General features: G+C 44.5%; 1 protein-coding gene across 1 annotated transcript in view; it reads right to left on the reverse strand.

Annotated features, from left to right (window-relative positions):
• The window catches only part of LOC128702727 (decapping and exoribonuclease protein), a 70,411-nt gene that overhangs the window by 45,222 nt on the left and 3,533 nt on the right, over positions 1-21,656 (reverse strand). The window contains exons 2-3 of the mRNA XM_070101817.1: positions 13,606-13,687; positions 1,445-1,620 (exon numbers count right to left, since the gene is read on the reverse strand). Coding sequence (XP_069957918.1) covers positions 1,445-1,620; positions 13,606-13,687 — 258 coding nt within the window. The remainder of the gene's footprint in view (positions 1-1,444; positions 1,621-13,605; positions 13,688-21,656) is intronic.

Consider the following 21,656-nt stretch of genomic DNA (forward strand, 5'->3'; position numbering starts at 1 on the left):
TAGTAGTAGTAGTAGTAGTAGTAGTAGTAGTAGTAATGGAACTAAGGAGGTGAGGCAAGAGAGGGACCTGCTGGCATCAAGTAACACCAGTTTCCAGGATGGGTAATATCCTCTTGCTTAGTAATTTTGAAATGCTGTAACTACCAGAAATGATGACCGCAAAAACGCATGTGTTCAACATAGAGACGATGTTGGACACCTCATGAAATTCAGTGAAGCTAAACTAGTTATTTAAGAAGACGACTTAAGACGGAGAAAATGCATTGAAGCTGCACTAATTTCTGTCAGTAACACTATAAAGCAAAAATCCGGTAGTTACAGTATTTCAAAATTACTAAGCAAGAGGATATTACCCATCCTGAGAACTGGTGTTACTTGATGCCAGCACGTCCCTCTGTAGCCTCACCTCCTTAGTTCCATTACTACTACTACTACTACTACTACTACTACTACTACTACTACTACTACTACTACTACTACTACTACTACTACCACCTCTACCCACGCATCACCTCACCTGACTCCCGCCACTATATATATGTGTGTTTTCTTAGTTTTCTCTGTATTAGGACTGAAGAAGCCACTCGTGGCGAAACGTTTCCTTTAATAAATGTCCTGAACTGTACATAAGTGTCTTTTTCCACACACAAACAGATCTACCTGGGTGATCTGTGGAGAATGCTGTGTAGGTTGGATCTGAACCTGCACGTGACAATCTTCCGAGTAGGGTGATAGAGGCTAGGACCTCGGGTAGCTTTAGAAAGAGATTGGACAAGTAAAGTAAAAGGACACAAGTGCAACTAATGTGACATTTATTGTGGCAACGTTTCGCTCTCCAGGAGCTTTATCAAGCCATTACAAACAATACATGGACACAGAGGGTATATAAAGGCTCTGTGTCCATGTATTGTTTGTAATGGCTTGATAAAGCTCCTGGAGAGCGAAACGTTGCCACAATAAATGTCACATTAGTTGCACTTGTGTCCTTTTACTTTACATATTGTCGGTAATTCTACCAACTTTATTACAATTGGACAAGTATATGAGTAGACTTTTTGCAGTGTCCCTCCATTCTTATATTCTTATGTGGGATAACAATGAAGTTTCTTGGCAAGGGGTTCAGCTATGTTATAAAAGCCGGCTTCTATAACATGTTATGCAGAGCATTTCGGGCAAATTAGGTAAATTTTGTCCCAGGATGCGACCCACACTAGTCGACTAATGCTCAGGTACCTACTAACTGCTAGGTGAACATGGACAGCAGGTGTCTTAAGGAAACACGTCCCAATATTTCCACTCAGTATATGAGCTGGGTGCGCTAGCGATCGAGAGAGTTGTTTAAGAAGAGTTTATATGATAAATTCCTCTACCTTAATTATTTCTGTCTTCATTGATAACAAAAAGAAAATACAAAGATATTTATAATAAATTTTAATTAGCTTACCTTAAGTTGTCCATGTGTGGGCAAGTATTTTCTGTCCAGGAACCTGAGGCTAGATTGATCGAATCTCAGATTCTTGTCTTCATCAAGTGAATATCCACCCAAAACCTGATGTTTAAACACAGGAGCAGGCCCTAGGTAATTCTTAGGAAGGCGAACTATGAAGACATCGTCAGGATCTGTCCAAGGTATTTATATGAACATCAAAATGGTACACAATACCGACAGGTTGGTAGGTAAGACACATAGGCAACAGTTAGGCAACTTTATTCCGAAACGTTTCGCCTACACAGTAGGCTTCTTCAGTCGAATACAGAAAGTAGGCAGGAACAGTGAGATGTGAAGACGATATAATCAGTCCATCACCCTTGAAGTTGTAGAATTTGAGGTTGTCAGTCCCTCAGCCTGGAGAAGGACTGACAACCTCAAATTCTACAACTTCAAGGGTGATGGACTGATTACATCGTCTTCACATCTCACTGTTCCTGCCTACTTTCTGTATTCGACTGAAGAAGCCTACTGTGTAGGCGAAACGTTTCGAAATAAAGTTGCCTAACTGTTGCCTATGTGTCTTACCTACCAAGGTTTATATGACTCTGAGACAGATATTGTTACTGGAACAATACATGAAAACACTATTAATCTATACTTAAACTAACAAGGTACGGGTGGGGCCTGAACTCGCGGACGGTGAGTCGTAAAATTTCAGGCCAGCTGGCCCAGTGGTTTACGCGCTGGCCTTGAGTTTTACGACTCACTTAAGAACATAAGAACATAAGAATGTAGGAACACTGCAGAAGGCCTACTGGCCCATACGAGGCAGGTCCTTATCAAAACGACATCTACCTAAAGCTACTCAAGAAATAACTCCCGTACCTCTTGACACCAATCAAACCCAGCTTTATCAGTACTCTGGTGTGATTACAATCGTGTCATTACGATTTTGTAAGTCATTTACTTAAACTAATTATATCGCATTGAATACAATTGTTTGATAGAAATGTAAGTCCATATTTTTATAAATTTTTCTTCGAATTCATTAAGTTACATTTTTTTTAACTCATCTGGTAAGTTATTCCACATTTTTGGCCATTTTCAGGGCAAATAAAGGAATATCAAATAGATATTTGTTTGGTATGTGATGGTTGAGTGTTGTGTAGAAGTTGCCAGATAATGTCGCAGGTCAGCGTCAGAATTAGTGTAGAGTTTTGATATTGTGGAGTGAACAGTAGTATATATGGCATATATATTCAGTAGCTTTAGGGATTTAAATAAGAATATAGTGTGGAAATATAAACACATATGCAGTATAATGTGATCCTTTATTGACTACGTTTCGCCCACACAGTGGGCTTTTTCAAGTCACAAACAGAACTGAACATTAAAATGGTATGAAATACCGACAGATTGTTAGGTAAGACACATATGCAACAGTTAGGTATCTTTATTTCGAAACGTTTCGCCTACACAGTAGGCTTCTTCAGTCGAGTACAGAAAGTAGGCAGGAACAGTGAGATGTGAAGACGATGTAATCAGTCCATCACCCTTAAAGTTTTGAGGTGGTCAGTCCCTCAGTCTGGAGAAGAGCATTGTTCCGTTGTCTGAAACAATATTGTTTCAGACAACGGAACAATGCTCTTCTCCAGACTGAGGGACTGACCACCTCAAAACTTTAAGGGTGATGGACTGATTACATCGTCTTCAAGTATCTTCTGCTTCTATCAACCTTTCTGTACTCGACTGAAGAAGCCTACTGTGTAGGCGAAACGTTTCGAAATAAAGATACCTAACTGTTGCATATGTGTCTTACCTAACAAACAGAACTGTAGTTCTGTTTGTGACTTGAAAAAGCCCACTGTGTGGGCGAAACGTAGTCAATAAAGGATCACATTATACTGCATATGTGTTTATATTTCCATTGTGTCGGTATTTTATACCATTTATTTCCAAGAATATAGTGTGTTGCCTGAATTCTGAGTTTGTGTTGGTTGTGTTAGCTGAATTTTGTTGCGTGAGAATTGGTTTGAGGTGGACAAGTGAGGTGGAACTCAAGTATTAAATCCATTGTTGATGTAGTGGTAAGTGAGAGAGAAGTAGAATGTTACTAATATTAACGGCAACATAACAGACAGTTTTGAAAAGTGTTACTACTGTTTTTATACTTTAAAAAAAATTATCTGGATATAAGCGTTAATTTTTAATTTATTTTAATTTACGAGCAAACATAAGAATAAATCCATCACCATTTTTCTCTACTTCGGATTAATTAATTTTGACTTACATGGAGTCTACCTGGAGGGTGTTCAGGGGATCAACGCCCCCACGGCCCGGTCCACGACCAGGCCTCCTGGTGGATCAGGGCCTAATCAAACAAGCTGTTACTGCTGGCCGCACGTAGTCCAACGTATGAACCACAGCCCGGCTGATTCGGCACCTACTTTAAGTATCTATCGAGCTCCCTCTTGAAAGCAGCCAGGGGCCTATTGGTAATTCCCCTTATGGCTGGTTGGAGGCTGTTGAACAGTTTTGGGCCCCGGACACTTAATTTGTTTTCTCTTAGTGTACCAATGGTGCCCCTACTTTTCACTGGGGGTATTTTGCATCGCCTGCCCAGTCTTTTACTCTGTGTGCAATAGAATCATCACAACGTACATGGTTATAAATGACTATAATTTTTAAAGGGGTGGACCGGTAAGCCAGCGGAAGGCCTCGGTCAGATGACCAAAGCTCCAAAGGCGGGTCATCATCTGACTAAGACCCGCGTCAGGAAACATTTGTCCTGTTTCCTGACGAACCTTACCTAACCTTACCTAACCTAACCTCTGTGCAGATTCGGGACCATCCCTTCTTGAATTTTCGAAGTGTAGATTATGATATATGTCTCTCGCCTGCGTTCCAGTGAGTAGAAGCCAAGTGCTTCCAAGCATTCCCAGTAGTTGAGGTGGTTGATAGAACTTATATGTGCAGAAAAGGTTCTCTGCACACTCTCTAGATCTGCAATTTCACCTGCTTTGAACTGCGATGTTAATGTACAGCAGTATTCCAGCCTAGAGAGAACAAGTGATTTAAAAATGATCATCACTGACTTGGCATCTCTTGTTTTGAACGTTCTCATTATCCATCCTATCATTTTCTTCGCAGTTGTGATCGTGGCACTGTTGTGATCTTTAAAAGTGAGATCCTCAGACATTACCACTCCCAGGTCCCTCACATTATTTTTTCGCTCTATTGTATGATTAGTTTGTAGCATACTCAGTTCTGATTATTATCTCCTCCAGTTTTTAATAATGAAGTAGTTGGAATTTGTCTTCATTGAACATCATATTGTTTTCCGTTGCCATTGGAAAATTTAGTTTATATCTTCTTGGAGGTTAACCGCGTCCTCAATAGAGGAGTCTCGTGCAGATCCTAGTATCGTATGCAAAGGATGATACGGTGCTGTGTATTACATCTCTGTCTATGTCTGATATGAAGATGAGGAACAAGATGGGGGTGAGTACTGTGCCTTGTGGAACAGAGCTTTTCACTATGGCAGCTTCCTATTTAACTCTGTTTACCGCTACTCTTTGTTTCTCGATTGGTTAGAAAGTTGAAGATCAATCTCCCCACTTTGCCAGTTATTCCTATAGCACGCATTTTGTGCGTTATTCCACCATGATCGCACTTATCAAAGGTTTTTGCAAAGTTTGTGTATATTACATCTGCATTCTGTTTTTCCTCCAGTGCATCCAAGACCATATCGTAGTGATCCTGTAATTGTGAGAGGCCCTGAACCCATGTTTCCCTGGATTGTGCAGTTTTGGGGAATCCAAGTGGTTTGCAATCGTGCTTCTTAGAACTCTTTCAAAGATTTTTATGATGTGCGACGTTTGAGCTATTGGTCTATAGTTCTTAACTAATGTTTTGCTGCCAACTTTATGGAGTGGGGGCTATATCCGTTGTTTTTAGTGACTGAAAATCACCCATGTCTAAGCTCCTTCTCCATAGTATACTTAGGGCACGTGAGAGGGGTTTCTTGCAGTTCTTAATAAACACAGAGTTCCACGAGTCTGGGCCCGGGGCTGAGTGCATGGGCATGTTGCTAATGGCTTTCTCAAAGTCTATTGGAGTTAGGGTAATGTCAGAAATTTGGCATACATTGATGGAGTTTTGAGGCTCATTCATGAAAAAAATCATGTTGATTGTTGATCTTTAGACTAACTAATGGCTTGGTAAACACAGAGTTGTATTTGATGTCATCTGTGTAATTCCCATCTTGTCTGAGCAAGGGGCCGATACTAGATGTGGGTTTTGCCTTGTTTTTTTGCATATGAAAAGAAATATTTCAATTTTTTTTCAATTTCATTAATCGCTTTAAGCTCCTCCTGTCTCTACTGGATCCTGTATGAATTCTTTAACTTAAGTTCGATACTTTCTACTTCCCAGGTCAGCGCTTCCTTCCGTATACCAGATAATCTAGTGTTCTTGAGGAGCTTAGTGATTCTTCGTCTTCTGTAGAAGGAGCGTCTTTCTCCAGTCTGCTCCTGTTCTTCTTTCGTAGGGTGATATGCCTTGAACATACTTCAGCTGCCAGGAAGTTGATCCTTTCAAGGCACTGGTTTGGTTCCATGTTATTTAAGAAATCTTCCCTACATGTTTCATTTAAGACATGGTTTACCTGGTCCCAGTTGATGTTCTTGTTGAAGTTATATTTGGTGAAGACACCTTCACAACTACGTACATTTTGCTGATCAGGACTCCTGTGCATGTAAGTCTGAACTTCGATTAGATTGTGATCGGAATTAGTTGTTTTTGATATTGTTATATTTCTTACCAGGTCCTGATTATTTGTGAAGATAAGGTCGAGTCTTTTTGCCTTTACTATCTGCTTGGTTATTTTACGACATTATTTATTTCCAGATATTATAAAGAATGTTTTCTCTACAGTAAGGTTGATTTAATTTGTCATCGTTCAGAAGATGCTAATAACCCTAATTTATAAAGAGGTGGACCGGTAACCCAGCGGAAGGCCTCGGTCAGATAACCAAAAGCTCCAGCTGTGGGTCATCACGTGACTAAGACCCGCCTCAGGAAACACTTGTCCTGTTTCCTGACAAACCTGACCTATCGTATCCTTGTTATCGTTCAGTTGCAAACGTTATCTAATTAATCACTGACTGAAGTGTGTAATGGCTGGAGGGTCAGAACATAATATATTGACCGCGCTGTCAGCACAGTCACCTAAGATGCTATGTCACATTTGTTAACTCACTCATATATAACTTCTAACTAATGAATGAGTTGTGTTGGTCTTATTGCAACTTACGAACGATTTGTTTGTAACTTGGAAGAATTTTTTTATAGACAAAAAATGATGATTGGGCCAAATATGTTCACAAATATTGATCATCATTCGTATTATTTTTTCGGGCATCGTATGTTAGGTTAGGCAAGGTTTGTCTTAGTTATATGGACTCCCAGCTGGAGGTTTTAGCCATCTGACCGAGGCCTTCCGCTGGCTTACCAGTCCACTCCTTTCAAAATTATGGTTATGATTAAAACCGTTTTTCTCTATGCTGAATTTAAAAAAAAATTTAATAATATATAAAAATTCTATATTTTTTTGTGTGTTTTACTCTTGCATATAAACTGTGTTGATCGTTTGTCTAATTATTTTTATCTTCTGAACATGTTAATTATAACAATTAGGTTAAAAGTTAAGTCAGTCTTGTTAAATACATGTATGTTAATATGCTTTGTTAATTGTTATTATGTTTGTTATACCCACATTCTTCCCCTCACCTGTGTTATACCCACACTCTTCCCCTCACCTGTGTTATACCCACACTCTTCCCCTCACCTGTGTTATACCCACACTCTTCCCCTCACCTGTGTTATACCCACACTCTTCCCCTCACCTGTGTTATACCCACACTCTTCCCCTCACCTGTGTTATACCCACACTCTTCCCCTCACCTGTGTTATACCCACACTCTTCCCCTCACCTGTGTTATACCCACACTCTTCCCCTCACCTGTGTTATACCCACACTCTTCCCCTCACCTGTATTATACCCACACTCTTCCCCTCACCTGTGTTATACCCACACTCTTCCCCTCACCTGTGTTATACCCACACTCTTCCCCTCACCTGTGTTATACCCACACTCTTCCCCTCACCTGTGTTATACCCACACTCTTCCCCTCACCAATGTTTGTTATACCCACACTCTTCCCCTCACCAATGTTTGTTATACCCACACTCTTCCCCTCACCTGTGTTATACCCACACTCTTCCTCTCACCAATGTTTGTTATACCCACACTCTTCCCCTCACCAATGTTTGTTATACCCACACTCTTCCCCTCACCAATGTTTGTTATACCCACACTCTTCCCCTCACCAATGTTTGTTATACCCACACTCTTCCCCTCACCAATGTTTGTTATACCCACACTCTTCCACTCACCAATGTTTGTTATACCCACACTCTTCCCCTCACCAATGTTTGTTATACCCACACTCTTCCCCTCACCTGTGTTATACCCACACTCTTCCCCTCACCTGTGTTATACCCACACTCTTCCTCTCACCAATGTTTGTTATACCCACACTCTTCCCCTCACCTGTGTTATACCCACACTCTTCCCCTCACCAATGTTTGTTATACCCACACTCTTCCCCTCACCTGTGTTATACCCACACTCTTCCCCTCACCTGTGTTATACCCACACTCTTCCTCTCACCAATGTTTGTTATACCCACACTCTTCCTCTCACCTGTGTTATACCCACACTCTTCCCCTCACCAATGTTTGTTATACCCACACTCTTCCCCTCACCTGTGTTATACCCACACTCTTCCCCTCACCTGTGTTATACCCACACTCTTCCCCTCACCAATGTTTGTTATACCCACACTCTTCCCCTCACCTGTGTTATACCCACACTCTTCCTCTCACCAATGTTTGTTATACCCGCACTCTTCCCCTCACCTGTGTTATACCCACACTCTTCCTCTCACCAATGTTTGTTATACCCACACTCTTCCTCTCACCAATGTTTGTTATACCCACACTCTTCCCCTCACCAATGTTTGTTATACCCACACTCTTCCCCTCACCAATGTTTGTTATACCCACACTCTTCCTCTCACCAATGTTTGTTATACCCACACTCTTCCCCTCACCAATGTTTGTTATACCCACACTCTTCCCCTCAAGAATGTTTGCTACCCACACACTTCCCCTCACCAATGTTTGTTATACCCACACTCTTCCCCTCACCAATGTTTGTTATACCCACACTCTTCCCCTCACCAATGTTTGTTATACCCACACTCTTCCTCTCACCAATGTTTGTTATACCCACACTCTTCCCCTCACCAATGTTTGTTATACCCACACTCTTCCCCTCACCAATGTTTGTTATACCCACACTCTTCCCCTCACCAATGTTTGTTATACCCACACTCTTCCCCTCACCAATGTTTGTTATACCCACACTCTTCCCCTCACCAATGTTTGTTATACCCACACTCTTCCCCTCACCAATGTTTGTTATACCCACACTCTTCCCCTCACCAATGTTTGTTATACCCACACTCTTCCCCTCACCAATGTTTGTTATACCCACACTCTTCCCCTCACCAATGTTTGTTATACCCACACTCTTCCCCTCACCTGTGTTATACCCACACTCTTCCCCTCACCAATGTTTGTTATACCCACACTCTTCCCCTCACCAATGTTTGTTATACCCACACTCTTCCCCTCACCAATGTTTGTTATACCCACACTCTTCCCCTCACCAATGTTTGTTATACCCACACTCTTCCCCTCACCAATGTTTGTTATACCCACACTCTTCCCCTCACCTGTGTTATACCCACACTCTTCCCCTCACCTGTGTTTGTTATACCCACACTCTTCCTCTCACCAATGTTTGTTATACCCACACTCTTCCCCTCACCAATGTTTGTTATACCCACACTCTTCCCCTCCCAATGTTTGTTATCACACTCTTCCCCTCACCAATGTTTGTTATACCCACACTCTTCCCCTCACCAATGTTTGTTATACCCACACACTCACCAATGTTTGTTATACCCACACTCATCTCACCAATGTTTGTTATACCCACACTCTTCCCCTCACCAATGTTTGTTATACCCACACTCTTCCCCTCACCAATGTTTGTTATACCCACACTCTTCCCCTCACCAATGTTTGTTATACCCACACTCTTCCCCTCACCAATGTTTGTTATACCCACACTCTTCCCCTCACCTGTGTTATACCCACACTCTTCCTCTCACCAATGTTTGTTATACCCACACTTTTCCCCTCACCAATGTTTGTTATACCCACACTCTTCCCCTCACCAATGTTTGTTATACCCACACTCTTCCCCTCACCAATGTTTGTTATACCCACACTCTTCCCCTCACCAATGTTTGTTATACCCACACTCTTCCCCTCACCAATGTTTGTTATACCCACACTCTTCCTCTCACCAATGTTTGTTATACCCACACTCTTCCCCTCACCTGTGTTATACCCACACTCTTCATCTCACCAATGTTTGTTATACCCACACTCTTCATCTCACCAATGTTTGTTATACCCACACTCTTCCCCTCACCAATGTTTGTTATACCCACACTCTTCCCCTCACCTGTGTTATACCCACACTCTTCCCCTCACCTGTGTTATACCCACACTCTTCCCCTCACCTGTGTTATACCCACACTCTTCCCCTCACCTGTGTTATACCCACACTCTTCCCCTCACCTGTGTTATACCCACACTCTTCCTCTCACCAATGTTTGTTATACCCACACTCTTCCCCTCACCTGTGTTATACCCACACTCTTCCTCTCACCAATGTTTGTTATACCCACACTTTTCCCCTCACCAATGTTTGTTATACCCACACTCTTCCCCTCACCAATGTTTGTTATACCCACACTCTTCCCCTCACCAATGTTTGTTATACCCACACTCTTCCCCTCACCAATGTTTGTTATACCCACACTCTTCCCCTCACCAATGTTTGTTATACCCACACTCTTCCCCTCACCAATGTTTGTTATACCCACACTCTTCCCCTCACCAATGTTTGTTATACCCACACTCTTCCCCTCACCAATGTTTGTTATACACCACACTCTTCCCCTCACCAATGTTTGTTATACCCACACTCTTCCCCTCACCAATGTTTTTGTTATACCCACACTCTTCCCCTCACCTGTTTTTGTTATACCCACACTCTTCCCCTCACCAATGTTTGTTATACCCACACTCTTCCCCTCACCAATGTTTGTTATACACACACTCTTCCCCTCACCAATGTTTGTTATACCCACACTCTTCCCCTCACCAATGTTTGTTATACCCACACTCTCCCCCTCACCTGTGTTTGTTATACCCACACTCTACCCCTCACCTTTGTTTGTAATACCCACACTCTCCCCCTCACCTGTGTTTGTTATACCCACACTCTTCCCCTCACCTGTGTTTGTATACCCACACTCGTTATACCCACACTCTTCCCCTCACCTGTGTTTGTATACCCACACTCTTCCCCTCACCTGTGTTTGTAATACCCACACTCTTCCCCTCACCTGTGTTTGTTATACCCACACTCTTCCCCTCACCTTTGTTTGTTATACCCACACTCTTCCCCTCACCAATGTTTGTTATACCCACACTCTTCCCCTCACCAATGTTTGTTATACCCACACTCTTCCCCTCACCAATGTTTGTTATACCCACACTCTTCCCCTCACCAATGTTTGTTATACCCACACTCTTCCCCTCACCAATGTTTGTTATACCCACACTCTTCCCCTCACCAATGTTTGTTATACCCACACTCTTCCCCTCACCAATGTTTGTTATACCCACACTCTTCCCCTCACCAATGTTTGTTATACCCACACTCTTCCCCTCACCAATGTTTGTTATACCCACACTCTTCCCCTCACCAATGTTTGTTATACCCACACTCTTCCCCTCACCAATGTTTGTTATACCCACACTCTTCCCCTCACCTGTGTTTGTTATACCCACACTCTTCCACTCACCAATGTTTGTTATACCCACACTCTTCCCCTCACCAATGTTTGTTATACCCACACTCTTCCCCTCACCAATGTTTGATAAACCCACACTCTTCCCCTCACCAATGTTTGTTATACCCACACTCTTCCCCTCACCAATGTTTGTTATACCCACACTCTTCCCCTCACCAATGTTTGTTATACCCACACTCTTCCCCTCACCAATGTTTGTTATACCCACACTCTTCCCCTCACCAATGTTTGTTATACCCACACTCTTCCCCTCACCAATGTTTGTTATACCCACACTCTCCCCCTCACCAATGTTTGTTATAACCACACTCTTCCCCTCACCTATGTTATACCCACACTCTCCCCCTCACCTGTGTTTTATACCCACACTCTTCCCCTCACCTGTGTTTGTTATACCCACACTCTTCCCCTCACCTGTGTTTGTATACCCACACTCTTCCCCTCACCAATGTTTGTTATACCCACACTCTCCCCCTCACCTGTGTTTGTAATACCCACACTCTCCCCCTCACCTGTGTTTGTAATACCCACACTCTTCCCCTCACCTATGTTATACCCACACTCTCCCCCTCACCTGTGTTTGTAATACCCACACTCGCCCCCTCACCTGTGTTTGTAATACCCACACTCTCCCCCTCACCTGTGTTTGTAATACCCACACTCTCCCCCTCACCTGTGTTTGTAATACCCACACTCTCCCCCTCACCTGTGTTTGTAATACCCACACTCTCCCCCTCACCTGTGTTTGTAATACCCACACTCTCCCCCTCACCTGTGTTTGTAATACCCACACTCTCCCCCTCACCTGTGTTTGTAATACCCACACTCGCCCCCTCACCTGTGTTTGTAATACCCACACTCGCCCCCTCACCTGTGTTTGTAATACCCACACTCGCCCCCTCACCTGTGTTTGTAATACCCACACTCTCCCCCTCACCTGTGTTTGTAATACCCACACTCGCCCCCTCACCTGTGTTTGTAATACCCACACTCGCCCCCTCACCTGTGTTTGTAATTCCCACACTCGCCCCCGCACCTGTGTTTGTAATACCCACACTCGCCCCCTCACCTGTGTTTGTAATACCCACACTCGCCCCCTCACCTGTGTTTGTAATACCCACACTCGCCCCCTCACCTGTGTTTGTAATACCCACACTCTCCCCCTCACCTGTGTTTGTCAATTAGAGAAAATGGTGCCTTAATGATAATGGAAGGTTGTTATTCTGAAGGTAAGACGCTACCCAACCCGTTTTTAGTAAAAACCTCTTTGTTTCCTTCCCCCAAGTGCTGTATGACTCTTACTGAGCATAGTACTTTCCCTCTATATGCAATAGTTTTGTTAATTTATAGCTAAATCTGTACACTTTTTGCATAAGAACATCCTCTTACCTGCAGCTACAGCACTGTCAAGAACATCCTCTTACCTGCAGCTGCAGCACTGTCAAGAACATCCTCTTACCTGCAGCTACAGCACTGTCAAGAACATCCTCTTACCTGCAGCTACAGCACTGTCAAGAACATCCTCTTACCTGCAGCAGCACTGTCAAGAACATCCTCATGCAGCTGCACTGTCAAGAACATCCTCTTACCTGCAGCTACAGCACTGTCAAGCTGCAGCAGCACTGTCAAGAACATCCTCTTACCTGCAGCTACAGCACTGTATCTGCTTACCTGCAGCTACAGCACTGTCAAGAACATCCTCTTACCTGCAGCTACAGCACTGTCAAGAACATCCTCTTACCTGCAGCTGCAGCACTGTCAAGAACATTCTCTTACCTGCAGCTACAGCACTGTCAAGAACATCCTCTTACCTGCAGCTGCAGCACTGTCAAGAACATTCTCTTACCTGCAGCTACAGCACTGTCAAGAACATCCTCTTACCTGCAGCTACAGCACTGTCAAGAACATCCTCTTACCTGCAGCTACAGCACTGTCAAGAACATCCTCTTACCTGCAGCTACAGCACTGTCAAGAACATCCTCTTACCTGCAGCTACAGCACTGTCAAGAACATCCTCTTACCTGCAGCTACAGCACTGTCAAGAACATCCTCTTACCTGCAGCTACAGCACTGTCAAGAACATCCTCTTACCTGCAGCTACAGCACTGTCAAGAACATCTGAGGTGCGAGTAGCAAAATACTGCTGTCCTCTGCCACGACCTCTCATTCCTCTCTGCAAGTTATAAATATTGCACCTGATATAGCATATAGCCACCATATCTAGTGAAAATGACAGAAAAGTCTGCAATTTGTTAAGGGATACTACTCAACCCTCTGCCTATTACAACCAGGTTTTTCAGATACAGTTAGGTATCTTTATTTTGAAACGTTTCGCCTACACAGTAGGCTTCTTCAGTCGAGTACAGAAAAGTTGATAGAAGCAGAAGAGACTTTTCTGTACTCGATTGAAGAAGCCTACTGTGTAGGCGAAACGTTTCAAAATAAAGATACCTAACTGTTGCATATGTGTCTTACCTAACAACCTGTCGGTATTTTATACCATTTTAATGTTCATTACTAATACTCTATAAACTGTTATAGATTTTATCAGAATATCATCGTTATTTTTATCACTGCAATACTGATTAGCTTTTTTACACATTATTATTAATATCATACTTTATATTATATAATCTGTCATATCTGTTACGATTTCCAAGAATCTTCTGCCCAGTAGCTGGGTCCCAGACCACGACTTTTACACTGGTAATAAAATATAGGAATAAATGCTATTAAGAACTATACAAACTAGTGAAGTGTGTAATAATGTAAATATAAGTTAGAAAGGTTTACCAGTTATCTAATATGTTTACAGTAATAATATTGGTAGAATTAACGACAATACGTAAAGAAGACACAAGTGTAATTAATGTGGTATTTTATTCTGTGTTTATGTATTGTTTGTAATGGCTTGATAAAGCTCCTGGAGGGCGAAACGTTGCCACAATAAATGTCACATTAGTTGCACTTGTGTCCTTTTACTTTACATATTGTTCATAAGACACAGAGAAAAAAATAGAAATCCTGTCGAAATCAAGTGTAAATCTGTCGAGTGTTATATACATTTGAGAATTAAATCCTATTTTTGGGGATTAATGAATCTTTATTGTAAATGGAAAGGCGGATTATGGTCTCAGTCGTATTTCTGAAGTCAATTAGTCTTAGGTCGAACATAACCAGTTAATTTATAACTTCAAATATCGATCGTATCAGTAGAAACAAGAAATTATTTTCGGCTATTAACACACCGGTGTATTGTCACTTTAAAAGCTGTTATCCTCTCTCAGATTATTTCAAAGTCCAGCACTGTCTATGGTCTTCTACCATAATCTTCTCCCACATCAAAATGAACCAAAAGCTCCATCAAACTATACCACTGATTTGTGTCAACGGTCAGGCGATGTTCATTTAATGTCCAAGAGACAGCCATGACACACTGGAAGACCTGCTGACAGTGTGTCATAGGTTATTCAGGTATATAAAAATACAGTTATATAGATTATAATACATAGATTATAATACATAGCAGCATATGTGTAGAGAACCTGGGATAACCCAGAAAAAAATCAAACAAAGTCGCTTATTTCCATCGGGGTCCTTGATTATTATTATTATTATTAGTAGTAGTAGTAGTATTGTCATTATTATTATTATCAGTAGTAGTAGTAGTAATATTATATTTTTATTTACTACAAGTACATGTACAAGGTATACAGACCATAGCTGACATCAGTGACATACTACTATATAGAAAGCCGCTTGTTATGCTGAGCATTTCGGGCAAATTAGGTCAGTTTGGTCCCAGGATGCGACCCACACCAGTCGACTAACATCCAGGTACCCATTTTATTGATGGGTGAACATAGACAACCGGTGTAAAGAGAAACGCCCAATGTTTCTACCCTCAGTGGGAATTGAACCCAGACCCTCGCCACGGGGATAGCTCCTTCAAACCCCTGCACAGAAGCCCTCCATTATTATTATAATCAAAAAAGAAGCGCTAAGCCACAAGGACTATACAGCAGAAGCCCTCCAAACTTTCCTCATCACTGGTAAACACCCCTCCAGATGGATCGAAAAAACTGGTACAACCAAAGCTTCGTCTTGAAGCCAAACATGATGCCCTAAGCTGTATTAATAACTTAGTCACACAGCACACTGCCTCCCAAATTATTTACGTTGATGGTTCTGTTCACCAGTCCACTGGTCCAGCTGGTAGTGCTGCTGTTGTCATACATTGGTGCAGCTGGTAGTGCTGCTGTTGTCATACATTGGTGCAGCTGGTAGTGCTGCTGTTGTCATACATTGGTGCAGCTGGTAGTGCTGCTGTTGTCATACATTGGTGCAGCTGGTAGTGCTGCTGTTGTCATACATTGGTGCAGCTGGTAGTGCTGCTGTTGTCATACATTGGTGCAGCTGGTAGTGCTGCTGTTGTCATACACTGGTAGTGCTGCTGTTGTCATACATTGGTGCAGCTGGTAGTGCTGCTGTTGTCATACACTGGTGCAGCTGGTAGTGCTGCTGTTGTCATACATTGGTCCAGCTGGTAGTGTTGCTGTTGTCATACATTGGTGCAGCTGGTAGTGCTGCTGTTGTCATACACTGGTGCAGCTGGTAGTGCTGCTGTTGTCATACATTGGTGCAGCTGGTAGTGTTGCTGTTGTCATACACTGGTGCAGCTGGTAGTGTTGCTGTTGTCATACACTGGTGTAGCTGGTAGTGCTGCTGTTGTCATACATTGGTGCAGCTGGTAGTTCTGCTGTTGTCATACACTGCTGTTGTCATGCACTGGTACTGGTGCAGCTGGTAGTGCTGCTGTTGTCATACACTGGTGCAGCTGGTGCTGCTGTTGTCATACATTGTTGGTGCAGCTGGTAGTGCTGCTGTTGTCATACACTGGTTGGTGCAGCTGGTAGTGCTGCTGTTGTCATACTGGTGCAGCTGGTAGTGCTGCTGTTGTCATACACTGTGCAGCTGTAGTGCTGCTGTTGCATTGGTGCAGCTGGTAGTGCTGCTGTTGTCATACACTGGTGTAGCTGGTAGTGCTGCTGTTGTCATACACTGGTGCAGCTGGTAGTTCTGCTGTTGTCATACACTGGTGCAGCTGGTAGTGCTGCTGTTGTCATACACTGGTGCTGGTAGTTCTGCTGTTGCTGGTAGCTGGTAGTTCTGCTGTTGTCATACATTGTCATAGTTCTGCTGTTGTTGCATACTGGTGCAGCTGGTAGTGCTGCTGTTGTCATACACTGGTGCAGCTGGTAGTGCTGCTGTTGTCATACACTGGTGCAGCTGGTAGTGCTGCTGTTGTCATACACTGGTGCAGCTGGTAGTTCTGCTGTTGTCATACACTGGTCCAGCTGGTAGTGTTGCTGTTGTCATACAGTCATACACTGGTGCAGCTGGTAGTTCTGCTGGTGCAGCTGGTAGTGCTGCTGTTGTCATACACTGGTGCAGCTGGTAGTGCTGCTGTTGTCATACACTGGTGCAGCTGGTAGTGCTGCTGTTGTCATACACTGGTGCAGCTGGTAGTTCTGCTGTTGTCATACACTGGTGCAGCTGGTAGTGCTGCTGTTGTCATACACTGGTGCAGCTGGTAGTGCTGCTGTTGTCATACACTGGTGCAGCTGGTAGTGCTGCTGTTGTCATACACTGGTGCAGCTGGTAGTGCTGCTGTTGTCATACACTGGTGCAGCTGGTAGTGTTGCTGTTGTCATACACTGGTGCAGCTGGTAGTGCTGCTGTTGTCATACACTGGTGCAGTTCTGCTTTGTCATACACTGGTGCAGCTGGTAGTGCTGCTGTTGTCATACACTGGTGCAGCTGGTAGTGCTGCTGTTGTCATACACTGGTGCAGCTGGTAGTGTTGCTGTTGTCATACACTGGTGCAGCTGGTAGTGCTGCTGTTGTCATACACTGGTGCAGCTGGTAGTGTTGCTGTTGTCATACACTGGTGCAGCTGGTAGTGCTGCTGTTGTCATACACTGGTGCAGCTGGTAGTGCTGCTGTTGTCATACACTGGTGCAGCTGGTAGTGCTGCTGTTGTCATACACTGGTGCAGCTGGTAGTGCTGCTGTTGTCATACACTGGTGCAGTTGGTAGTGCTGCTGTTGTCATACACTGGTGGGGCTGGTAGTGCTGCTGTTGTCATACACTGGTGCAGCTGGTAGTCACTGGTGCAGCTGGTAGTGCTGCTGTTGTCATACACTGGTGCAGCTGGTAGTGCTGCTGTTGTCATACACTGGTGCAGCTGGTAGTGTTGCTGTTGTCATACACTGGTGCAGCTGGTAGTGCTGCTGTTGTCATACACTGGTGCAGCTGGTAGTGCTGCTGTTGTCACACAGAGTGATGGCTCTCATAAAGAAATTGGAGCACGCATCAATAACTGGGCCTCTACCCTTCAAACAGAACTGTTTGCCATACTCCTTGCACTCAAATGCGTCCATGTATCTAAGGTTGACACTTTAATTGTAACTGATTCTCTGCCACCCATAAATGCTCTCAACTCATTAAGTATAAATTGTGGCATGCTTGTGTCAGAAGCCAGACACAGGTATGGTAGGATTGTGGACAGTGGAGTCAGAGTGCACATGCTGTGGATTCCATCTCACATTGGTCTTCAGATGCATGATAGAACTGATAAATTGGCTAAGCTGTATGCTTTCAAAGAGGGGGTAGATTACAATCTTGGCTTGTCAGTTAGCAGTTTGAGAACAATAATACAAAAAGAACTTCAAATGACCTTTATTGGCTTAAGACTTAGGGAGATTGACACCAGTCAGTCCATCTATCATCATTCCATCATGCAGGAGGAGCCACATGTCTATGGTGCATCCAACAAAATAAGCAGACTCTTGGATGTCACTACTGCCCGGCTCCGGCTGGGTTACAAGTATCTTTGGCAGGTTAAATCACCACCACCAGATGTAGACCAAACGAAATGTAAACTTTGCCAGATGGACTATTGTCACACCCTGCGTCATTATGTACTGGAGTGCGTCACACCCTGCGTCATTATGTACTGGAGTGTGATAAAATTAATGAATTTAGAGACAACTCACTCAGAAATGTTCAAGAAATGGCAAAGTATTTTATCCACAGTGGTATATTACAGACCATTCTGGAGAAATACCCTGACTTTGTTCACTATAAATACAGCATTACCACGTGTGTGTGTGCTTGTGTGTGTGTATGTGTTTGTATGCGCGTGTGCGTATGTGTGTGTCTGTGTGTGCGCACTCGTGTGTGTCTGTATGATCCACTTAATATTTGTATTTATAACTCATTACAATTGTGACCAGGTGTGGACGTATCAGTGGTTCATTACTTTGTAATTTGTTCATGACTGTAACCATGTATAGGAGTGAGGCTGATTCATTACCTCTGTAACTTACCATGATTGTGACCAGATCTACCTGGAGTTCATTACCTTTGTAACTAGTTCAGCTATCATACCTTTGGGGTCCAGTCCCTGGACCCATTATGTACCTCTGTAATCTTTTGACTACTGCCCACAAGATGGGTATGGTGTGACTACCGCCCACAGGATGGGTGTGGTGTGACTACCGCCCACAGGATGGGTATGGTGTAACTACCGCCCACAGGATGGGTATGGTGTAACTACCACCCACAGGATGGGTATGGTGTGACTACCGCCCACAGGATGGGTGTGGTGTGACTACCGCCCACAGGATGGGTGTGGTGTGACTACCGCCCACAGGATGGGTACGGTGTGACTACTGCCCACAGGATGGGTGTGGTGTGACTACCGCCCACAGGATGGGTGTGGTGTAACTACCCCCCACATGATGGGTATGGTGTGACTGCCACCTACAGGATGGGTATGGTGTGACTACCGCCCACAGGATGGGTATGGTGTGACTACCACCCACAGGATGGGTGTGGTGTGACTACCACCCACATGATGGGTATGGTGTGACTACCACCCACATGATGGGTATGGTGTGACTAACACCCACATGATGGGTATGGTGTGACTACCACCCACATGATGGGTATGGTGTGACTACCACCTACAGGATGGGTATGGTATGACTACCACCTACAGGATGGGTATGGTGTGACTACCACCTACAGGATGGGTATGGTGTGACTACCACCTACAGGATGGGTATGGTGTGACTACCACCTACAGGATGGGTATGGTGTGACTACCACCTACAGGATGGGTATGGTGTGACTACCACCTACAGGATGGGTATGGTGTGACTACCACCTACAGGATGGGTATGGTGTGATTACCACCTACAGGATAGGTATGGTGTGACTATCACCTACAGGATGGGTATGGTGTGACTACCACCCACAGGATGGGTATGGGGTGACTACCACCTACAGGATGGGTATGGTGTGACTGCCACTCACAGGATGGGTATGGTGTAACTACCGCCCACAGGATGGGTATGGTGTAACTACCACCCACAGGATGGGTATGATGTAACTACCACCCACAGGATGGGTATGGTGTAACTACCGCCCACAGGATGGGTATGGTGTAACTACCACCCACAGGATGGGTATGGTGTAACTACCGCCCACAGAATAGGTATGGTGTGACTAGCACCCACAGGATGGGTATGGTGTAACTACCGCCCACAGGATGGGTATGGTGTAACTACCACCCACAGGATAGGTATGGTGTAACTACCACCCACAGGATGGGTATGGTGTAACTACCACCCACAGGATGGGTATGGTGTAACTTCCGCCCACAGGATGGGTATGGTGTAACTACCGCCCACAGGATGGGTATGGTGTAACTACCACCCACAGGATGGGTATGGTGTAACTACCGCCCACAGGATAGGTATGGTGTGACTACCACCCACAGGATGGGTATGGTGTAACTACGGCCCACAGGATAGGTATGGTGTGACAACCACCCACAGGATGGGTATGGTGTGACAACCACCCACAGGATGGGTATGGTGTGACAACCACCCACAGGATAGATATGGTGTGACAACCACCCACAGAATGGGTATGGTGTGACAACCACCCACAGGATGGGTATGGTGTGACAACCACCCACAGGATAGGTATGGTGTGACAACCACCCACAGGATGGGTATAGTGTGACAACCACCCACAGGATAGGTATGGTGTGACAACCACCCACAGGATGGGTATGGTGTAACTACCGCCCACAGGATAGGTATGGTGTGACAACCACCCACAGGATGGGTATGGTGTGACAACCACCCACAGGATAGGTATGGTGTGACAACCACCCACAGGATAGGTATGGTGTGACAACCACCCTCAGGATGGGTATGGTGTGACAACCACCCACAGGATGGGTATGGTGTGACTACCACCCACAGGATGGGTATGGTGTGACAACCACCCTCAGGATGGGTATGGTGTGACAACCACCCTCAGGATGGGTATGGTGTGACAACCACCCTCAGGATGGGTATGGTGTGACAACCACCCTCAGGATGGGTATGGTGTGACAACCACCCACAGGGTGGGTATGGTGTGACTACCACCCACAGGATGGGTATGGTGTGACAACCACCCTCAGGATGGGTATGGTATAACAACCACCCACACGATGGGTATGGTGTAACAACCACCCACACGATGGGTATGGTGTAACAACCACCCACACGATGGGTATGGTGTAACAACCACCCACACGATGGGTATGGTGTGACAACCACCCACAGGATGGGTATGGTGTGACTACCACCCACAGGGTGGGTATGGTGTGACTACCACCCACAGGATGGGTATGGTGTGACTACCACCCACAGGATGGGTATGGTGTGACTACCACCCACAGGATGGGTATGGTGTGACTACCACCCACAGGATGGGTATGGTGTGACTACCACCCACAGGATGGGTATGGTGTGACTACCACCCACAGGATGGGTATGGTGTGACTACCACCCACAGGATGGGTATGGTGTGACTACCACCCACAGGATGGGTATGGTGTGACTACCACCCACAGGATGGGTATGGTGTAACTACCACCCACAGGATGGGTATGGTGTGACTACCACCCACAGGATGGGTATGGTGTAACTACCACCCACAGGATGGGTATGGTGTAACTACCACCCACAGGATGGGTATGGTGTGACTACCACCCACAGGATGGGTATGGTGTGACT

Source organism: Cherax quadricarinatus, chromosome 79, assembly GCF_038502225.1.
Source record: "Cherax quadricarinatus isolate ZL_2023a chromosome 79, ASM3850222v1, whole genome shotgun sequence".
NCBI classification, from domain to species: domain Eukaryota; kingdom Metazoa; phylum Arthropoda; class Malacostraca; order Decapoda; family Parastacidae; genus Cherax; species Cherax quadricarinatus.